This window comes from Taudactylus pleione, unplaced genomic scaffold, assembly GCF_031769625.1.
Source record: "Taudactylus pleione unplaced genomic scaffold, aTauple2 ptg000674l, whole genome shotgun sequence".
Classification (NCBI taxonomy): Eukaryota; Metazoa; Chordata; class Amphibia; order Anura; family Myobatrachidae; genus Taudactylus; species Taudactylus pleione.
The window spans coordinates 774,450-784,038 of record NW_028285076.1 but is presented as its reverse complement, the minus strand read 5'-3'; the positions used below and the strand labels follow the sequence as shown (position 1 = coordinate 784,038).

The window sequence follows — 9,589 nt, the reverse complement described above, 5'->3', positions numbered from 1 at the left end:
AACTAGGGAACATGTTACCCCTACCAACAAATACTCACTGTTACACACCCTTTTCCTGCGCAGAAAAATACACGTTTTCCCAGACTATGGCAACACTGATCAAGATGCTTACAACAATGCTATCAATGCACTCTCAACGGCTTTGTTTAAAACACGTGGCATCAATACCAGAAGTACGTATACGCTATTGTGTGACTAGTCGCATACACAATAATGCGACTTCCCGTTTTTAACACACAAAAAACTATCGATGAAGGAAAACAAACTTTTTCCTCCCTCGTCCCTGGATTCTTAATCAGCGCTCCTAAACCACAATAACAGGTAGCGGACTCTCAGCAACAAAGTGGTAGCAGATTTTGAAGGCACAATGCGTTCTCCTGCTATGGCGCCTCCACCCTTTTGCTGAGAGATCGCTACCGAGTGTTACCTAGTGACCGGTAGCATGATTTCATACTGCGAGCCCCCAACATTCGATTCCTGCCTGTCTATACCTTCTAACAATTGATTCCTTCCTATACCTTCTATCAATATTCCTTCCTATACCTTTTAAACTTGTCGCTATTCAGCGTTATGATTCGCACAAGAAATAAATGCTTTCAGACTTTGAGTGTGGTTCCAAAGCACAAAAAGATATTATTCAATATAAAAACAGATGGTTACACGCTGTGATCTAAATACAATTAGCGCAAGTAAATCATACAGACCCAAGGTACAGTTGTTACATACGCACGCGCTCAGGACCCAGAAACCGTCATCAGCAATAGAGACCTCTGTCAACAGCACAGCAAGAAGACTCTCGACTGGGGTCAGAGAGCGCACATATATACATTTATAGGGATAGGCAATACAATAGAACAGTTTGGCATGATTCCATTGGTTCTCCTTCATGGTGCTTCTGTTACAGGATAGTTCATAGGTCAATTCGTATGGACACAAGTCAGCCTCCAACAGCCCTTTGTGTCCTTTTTTCCACTGCATGCTAATCTAAGCTGGTAACATTACAGAGTACATTTTAATGTTCTAACTCTCTATAGTCCATAATTTGCAGACGCATGTTGCGATCTTCTCACCGATGATACCGGAAATCTGTTGAGACACAGTGGATCAGTACAACACCAAACACGGTCTGCTTATCATGTGCTAAACCTTAGATATCAAATAACCTTTATTTCACAACATTAGTAATCATTACTGAATAAACCTTGAATATTACACACTGCACACTTACATGAAAGGTTCCTTAACATTAAAGTGCAAGTATTGGGGAATTGGGAAAAGACGATAGTTATCGCTGTGTGACTGTGTTTTGTGGAGTACACCATGATACTTGTTTTGCAGGGTTAATCATTTTATGTTTTAGTGACTGTATCTGTATGGTGAGGACTTTTAACTTCTTTCTATTGCATGGCAATCGCACGACGCTAAATAATAGCATCGCCGTATGTACTTATAATGGCGTGATTCACTAAAATGGTGCTGGGACGGCCAGTCGCAAAATGGCGTCTCATTACCCTTCGCAAAATGGCGTCGCCCCGATCTAATTTTAAACCGATCCTGTCTCAGCCAATTATCCAGCTTCGACAATCCCCACTTTCACCAAGCTCCTCATATACTGATGGAAGGAGGACATGCTTAATGATACATAAGTCTGGATAATGGCATGTATGGTTATCATGTACTCATACAAATGGGGGGATCAGGGATGTTGGCAGCATCTATAGTCATCTACAGCCAGAATGTGAGCATAGGAGACCCCTCGGTACAACAGAACTATATATAATGTGTGTAATATACATCTCTAAGTGACCTGTTCATACTGTACATCAGTATAATACATATTAAACAAACAAAAAAACTTGTACCATCCAGGAATAAATAAATAGGATAGTATTACTCACTGAAGGTGTATAAGGCCTGAAATCCTTTCCGCTCATCGCTGTCATCACTATAAAATGTCAGTAATAGGGAATTCCTAGTGGTAATTATGGGAGAGATAATGGAATCACCACAGAAACGACCATACCGCTGATAGTTATCTTCCACCTCCAAATAATCAAATCCACAGTAATTTGCCTTCTCAAGGTGAAAATCATTTACAGTCAGTGATATCTGTAAAATCAAATTCTGATTAAATAGACATAGCAGAATGCAGACAAGACACAATAATCATAGCCATTTAGCATACTACTCACAAGGATTAAATTATTAAACTGAATTCACATCACATTGAAAATCTCTGGAGAGATCTGACAATGCCTGTGCACCGACTCTTCCCATCCAAACTGATGGAGCTTGAGAGGTGCTGCAAAGAGGAATAAGCGAAACTGCCCAAAGATAGGTGTGCCAAGCTTGTGGCATCATATTCAAAGACTTGAGGCTGTAATTGCTGCTAAAGGTTAATCAACAAAGTAATGAGCAAAGGTTGTGAATGCTTATGTACATGTCATTTCTTATTTTTTTTTTTTTTTCTATTACATTTGCATAAATCGCAAAACTTTTTACACGTTGTCATTATGGGGTATTGTGTGTAGAATTTTGAGGACAAATATTAATGTATTCCATTTTGGAATAAGTGAAGCATCGTGAATACTTCCCTCCAGATGCACCGTGTGTGTGTGTGTGTATGTATATATATATATATATATATATATACATACATCAGTCCCAAAATAGTGACAAAATGGAACCAGGACCAGCACACCGCAATATTCAAAACATGTTGATTTAATAAACCATCACAAAAAATGTCCAAAAACAGCCATAAAGGGTATAAGTACTGACTGAATTGAAAACATGATAGATGATACTTAGCAGTTCTAGCAGTTCAGATGCACATGTGAAAAAAACGGGGAGTCATGCTCTGAACCCGGATCAGCCCCGACGGCCGTTTAGTCTACCTTCATCAAGGGACTGAGGGCATGATTCAGAGCTGGACGCTCGGACCAGAGCGCTCGCTCTGAATCAGGGCCCTCCTACCTATTCTTGGAGCGGCCTCTTTGATGCTCGCATAGCTGTGGGTTACCACCCACAGCTTATGCGAGCGTCCATGATGATGGTCACGATGGTCAAGACCATCGCAACCATTGGGCTTGCGACGAGACCCTGCGGTAGGGTCTCGCTTTCGCAAGCCCTGGAGTGATTTTGGCTCTATCAGAGCCAAAATCACTCCCACTGACATCACTAGTGATGTCAGTGGGGCCTGCCCCAGACGGTAGGCGTTCCCATGGGAACGCCTCCGTCTGGCAGCCACGCCCCCGGCACGCCCACCAAAGGGGGCGTGCTGTCACTCACCATCGACAGCATGCCCCCTTTGGTGCGAGACCCCGAGCGACGGCTTCCTCGTCGCTCGCCGGGTCTCGCGCATGCGCACGACAGAGCTCACTCCATCGTGCGCATGCGCATTTGGGTACCATCGACCCGCTTGCGAGCGTCCTGCGCTCGCGAGCGGGTCTGAATGAGACCCTAAAGCCTAACCATCCAGAGCAGTATTAAATACCCAAAGGCATAAGTGTCAAGCCACCTCACCTGTGTCAGACGGCAGCAGTCGGCAAGAGTGGGATTCCATGTGTGCGGCCAAGTCCCGGCCAGCCGCTCCGATGTCACCACCGCCGCGCCCACTAGTGACGCGGCGCAGGTAACCATAGAGACAGCAAGCCAAAGACCGCCGCAGATCGTGTAACCAGCACACAGCCTGACATGCCGTACTGGCACCCAACATAAAACCCCTGTACATAATAACAATAAGACATACAAACTCAAACAACATATAACATCTAAATGTAGATCACACTATAATCGGAAATATATAATGGTGACAGCAAAGAATCCCCGAACTCGGGAATACTGTAAACATTACCAATACATATATTATATTGTAGAAATGGAGATAATGAGTCACTGAACGCTACAACAAAGGGGTTGATTGAGAGTACCACCTGGTAATATAATTTAAATATTTGCCAAAACAGGTAAATGCTATCCCAGAAAAGCAGAAAAGGTGAATTCCTCGTTTAGTCCATGGGGAACCATGGTCCCAAGCTTATAGATCCAACTACATTCCTGTCTAAGTAGCATCCTGTGTCTGTCGCCTCCTCTTTTGGGGGGGGGGCACATGATCAAAAGGCATAAAACAAAAATCATTAATGGAGTGTGCATTAGAGACAAAGTGTCTGGCCACCGGAGGTGTGTTACTTTCTAGCTGTACATATGCTTTTTTAATCGAGGATCTGTGCATGGAGATACGTTCCTTCAACATACGGATCGTTTTGCCCACGTATAGTTTTTTACACGGGCATATTATAATATATATATATATATATATATATATATATATTAGCAAGGTCAGGGAACTGGTGCCATCTCCTGGCAGCAGCTGAGAAATCACACAAAGTCCACTGGTATGGTGCAACTGGTCTCTGCCAGTTTTATTAGGCAAACAAACAAAAATAAAGAGAAATAAACACCTTGCCGTCTGGCGCTAACTATATAGAAGTGATCCTAGCTCACTAATAAACAAAGTATAAGAAGACTTTTTCCAGGTTTAGTTTTACCTGATTCTCCCACAGAGACACAAAAGACTGTCCTTTCCCCAGGCAGTGTCTCCCTGTAATGATCAGCCTCACAGCATTAAAAACAGCCACACAGCTGAAAACCCTAATTAGCCTCCTGTGAAGCTAATAACCCAAAAACACAAACACCTTCCTGAGGTTTCAAAGGACATAGGTCCGGAATCTAGGGCAAATATACCGGCCTTCCACTATGATGCCAGTGACCTTGTCCGTGGGGTCCCCTGTTTCGACCCAGGGGCCAGAACACTTGCAGCCCCCAAACAAAATTGCGGGACAACGCATCTGCATTAGCCAGTTGGGACCCAGACCTATGTTCCTCAGTAAAAGTAAATTCCTGCAAAGCTAATAACCATCTCATTACCCTGGCATTTTGGCCTCGCTTTACGGACATCCATTTTAATGGGGCATGATCCGTTATGAGCTTTAATCCGTTTGCCCAAGAGGTAATACCTCAAAGTGTCCAATGCCCACTTAATGGCCAACGCCTCTTTTTCAATAACAGCGTACCTTTTTTCGTGGTCATTGAGTTTTTCTGCTCATATAAACAATGGGGTGCTCCTCCTCATCCCTACTTTGGGACAACACTGCTCCTATGCCTACCTCTGAGGCATCCATCTGAACCACAAACTATTGAGAAAAGTCTGGTGTTATCAACACCGGTTGTGAACACAAAGACACTATCAATGCCTGAAATGCTTCTTCAGCCTCAGGACCCCATTTCACCAAGTTAGACTGTTTCCCTTTTGTAAGGTCTGTTAGTGGCACCGCTGTGGTGGCAAAATTTGGGATAAACCATCCGTAGTACCCAGTAATCCCTAAAAAAGCTCTAACTTGTTTTTTGTTTACAGGATGGGGACAGTTTTGTATAGCTTCAATTTTGTTTCACTGGGGCTTAATCAAGCCTCTCCCTATGGTGTACCCCAAGTATTGAGCCTCTTCCATTTCAAGGCAACATTTCTTAGGGTTGGCTGTCAGGCCGGCCTTCCTAATTGAGTCCAGTACCGCATGTACTCTGACTAAGTGAGATTCCCAGTCTGGACTGTGGATTACCACATCATCCAGATAAGCCGCTGCATACTGTCTGTGGGGTTTCAAAATCCTATCCATTGTACGTTGGAAGGTTGCTGGGGCCCCATGCAACCCAAAAGGCAACATCCTATACTGGAATAGCCCTTCTGGAACAGAAAAAGCTGTTTTTTTCTTTTGCCCTATCAGTTAATGGTATTTGCCTATAACCCTTTGTCAGGTCCAGTGTGGTGAGATATCTGGCTGTCCCTAGCCTCTCTATCAACTCATCCACACGTGGCATGGGATACGCATCAAATTTGGAAACTGAATTTAACTTATGAAAATCATTGCAGAAGCATAGGCTACCATCAGGCTTTGGAATCAGAACTATGGGACTGGACCATTCACTATTAGACTCCTCGATGACACCAAGTTCTAGCATATTCTTAACCTTTCAAGACAGCCTCATGCTGTGCTTCAGGAATTCTATATGACTTTAGATTGACCTTGACTCCTGGCTCTGTAATGATATCATGCTTTATTATGGCCATGCGGCCGGGCAGTGCTGAAAACAAATCTCTGTTCCTAATGAGCAACTCCTTAGCCTCATTCTTTTGAGCAGCTGAAAGGGTTTTGGACACTTTCACTTCTGGAACCAAAGGGACTGATGCTACTGGTGGGCTTGGTTCAGCTAACAAAGCTAACCTATCTTTCCAGGGTTTGATAAGGTTAACATGGTAAATTTGTTAAGGCTTCCTCTTGCCTGGTTGGTATACTATATAGTTAACCTCACCCACTTTGCCATTTAGCCAAAAACTTGTTTTCCACTGTGGGTATCAAAACAAGCACTCTGTCCCCAGGGGAAAATGTATGTACCCAGGCATTCTGGTTATACACTCTCTGTTGGGCTTGTTGGGCCTTCTCCATATGTTCTTTGACAATGGGCACCATGGCCGCAATCCTATCTTGCATCTGAGAGACATGTTTAATTACTCTTTTATAGGGTGTGGGCTGTCCTTCCCTTGTCTCCTTAGCAACATCTAGCAACCCTCTGGGATGTCTTCCATACAACAGATCAAAATGAGAGAATCCTGTGGAAGACTGTGGTACTTCTCTAACCGACATCATCAAATATGGCAACAAATAATCCCAGTTTTTCCCATCCTTGTCAACAACCTTTTTTTTAGCATACTTTTTAAAGTTTTGTTAAACCTCTCGACCAAGCCATCCATTTGAGGATGGTAAACGGAGGTTCTCAAGTGAGTAACTTTAAACAATTTGCACAACTTCATAATTCTAGACATAAAAGGGGTACCTTGGTCCGTTAAAATTTCTTTTGGTATTCCCACCCTGCTAAAAACATGCACCAGCTCTCTAGCTATACCCTTGGTTGACATATTATGCAAAGGGATTGCCTCAGGATATTGAGTAGCATAATCCACTATTATGAGGATATACTGATGTCCCCGAGTAGACTTAACAAGGGCCGAACCAAATCCATGGCTATCCGTTCAAACGGGACCTCTATAACAGGCATGGACAATAGAGGACTCTTGAAATGGGGTCTAAGTGTATAATACTTACACTCAGGGCAGGAAGAATAGAATTCAGACACATCTTTATACACCCCAGGCCAAAAGAACCGCTGCAAAACCCTTTCAAAAGGTATTTTCAGTCCCTAGGTATCCTGCGGTGATATGCATGAGCAAGGTCTAATACAGTTCTTCTATACTTCTGGGGAACAACACGCTTTTCTACCACATCCTCACCCCTTTTTGTCACTTGATACAAGAGCTCATTGTTAAGGGCCATGTGTGGAAATGTAAGCCTGCTATCTAGGTCTAATGGGTTCCCATTAACAACTTTCACATTTTCTCTGGCTCTTATCAAGGTGGAGTCCTTTAACTGTTCAGATGCAAACAAATCCTTTCTCACTTCAAGGGGAGGTATGCTTTCCGCCCTGTCTATCACCTCTGGAGAAAGTACCTCACTTTGTTCCTCATCATCTACCACTTCCCCAGCCATACTAGCAACAGGGCAAGTGTCTGAGGGTTCCGGGGTCACACCCGTGGCCAGCATATCACCAGGATGGTCTACTGGGTCTATACTGTTCACCTCTGTGTCCAAACGGGACTTTCCAAAAATGGGGAAAGTCTCTCCCTATTATAACATCATGTACCAAGGAAGGGACCATTCCCACATTAGCCACAACTGAACCACAAGGGGTCTTAATATTCACTTCAGCAGTATTATAATAACGGGTGTCAACATGTATGCAAGTTACACCAACAGTTGTTCACTGGCCCTTTAACCAATTGCCTGGTACAGTCGTATCAGATACGACCATACCAGACTGGGCTTTCCCTGACATGGTCGTATCTGATACGACCAGTCAGAAACACACAGTGGGCGGCTTGCTGGAAGTTAACTTCCAGCAGCCGCCCATCTCAGAGGGACCTGCCGGTCCCTCTACACCTGCGCCGCCTCCTCCTTTGTGTCCCGATCACTGCTGGCCACAGTGATCGGGCCCCGATGGCACCCCCCTAGAAGCAGCAGCCACAGCTCATGTAGCCGCTGCTGCTGTGACCCGATCACTGTGGCCAGCAGTGATCGGGCAGCCATTTCAGTAATAGGCAGTAGCGGTGGCTCTGGTAGCTGCCGCTGCTGCAATGTAACCCTGGCCGCTAGCGGGACACCCTCCCGCTGCGGCTCCGGATCACAGTGATCAGTGAGATCACTGTGTGAGAGAAGCAGCAGCGACGGCTCTGGTAGCCGCTGTTGCTGCTATGTACCCCGGCAGCCCCTCCCACTCCTTTCCGGCCTCAGCTCCACCTCCCCAAGTCCCCATGTGTCCCGATTACTGCTGGCCACAGTGATCGGGCAAAATATAAAAAGAATAATAAAATACGTATATATGTGTGTGTGTATGTATATATACAGTCAGGTGCATAAATTTGGGACATTGACCGAATTTTCATATTTTGGCCTCTATTCACCACCACAATGGCTTTGAAAAGAAACAAACAAGATGTGCTTTAACTGCAGACTTTCAGATTTAATTTGAGGGTAATTACATCCAAATCAGGTGAACGGTGTAGGAATTACAATGGTTTCTAAATGTGCCTCCCACTTTTTAATGGGCCAAAAGTAATGGGACCATCAACTCAAAAGCTATTTCATGGACAGGTGTGGGCTATTCCCTCGTTATTTCATTATCAATTAAGAAGGTAAAAGGTCTGGAGTTAATTCTAGGTGTGACATTTGCATTTGGAATCAGTTGCTGTCGACTCTCAATATGAGATCCAAAGAGCTGTCACTATCAGAGAAGCAAGCCATCATTAGGCTGAAAACTCAAAACAAACCCATCAGAGAGATAGCAAAAACATTAGGTGTGGCCAAATCAACTGTTTGGAACATTCTTAAAAAGAAAGAACGCACCGGAGAGCTCAGCAACACCAAAAGACCCGGAAGACCACGGAAAACAACTGTTGTGGATGACAGAAGAATTATTTCCCAGGTGAAGAAAAACCCCTTCACAACAGTTGGCCAAATCAAGAACACTCTCCAGGAGGTAGGTGTATATGTGTCAAAGTCAACAATCAAGAGAAGACTTCACAAGAGTGAATATAGAGGGTTCACCACAAGATGTAAACCATTGGTGAGCCTCAAAAACAGGAAGAACAGATTAGAGTTTGCCAAACAACATCTAAAAAAGCCATTACAGTTCTGGAACAACATCCTATGGACAGATGAGACAAAGATCAACTTGTACCAGAGTGATGGGAAGAGAAGAGTATGGAGAAGGAAAGGAACTGCTCATGATCCAAAACATACCACCTCATCAGTGAAGCATGGTGGTGGTAGTGTCATGGCGTGGGCATGTATGGCTGCCAATGCAACTAGTTCCCTTGTATTTATTGCTGATGTGACTGTTGACAAAAGCAGCAGAATGAATTCTGAAGTGTTTCGGGCAATATTATATGCTCATATTCAGTCAAATGCTTCACAACTCA

At 44.0% G+C, this 9,589-nt stretch overlaps 1 protein-coding gene across 1 annotated transcript in view; it reads right to left on the bottom strand.

The window, feature by feature from the left end:
* Nucleotides 1-1,890: 1,890 nt before the first annotated feature.
* The window catches only part of LOC148478156 (embryonic protein UVS.2-like), a 180,350-nt gene continuing 172,651 nt past the window's right edge, over nt 1,891-9,589 (bottom strand). Inside the window, exon 8 of the mRNA XM_088455860.1 lies at nt 1,891-2,109. Coding sequence (XP_088311986.1) covers nt 1,891-2,109 — 219 coding nt within the window. The remainder of the gene's footprint in view (nt 2,110-9,589) is intronic.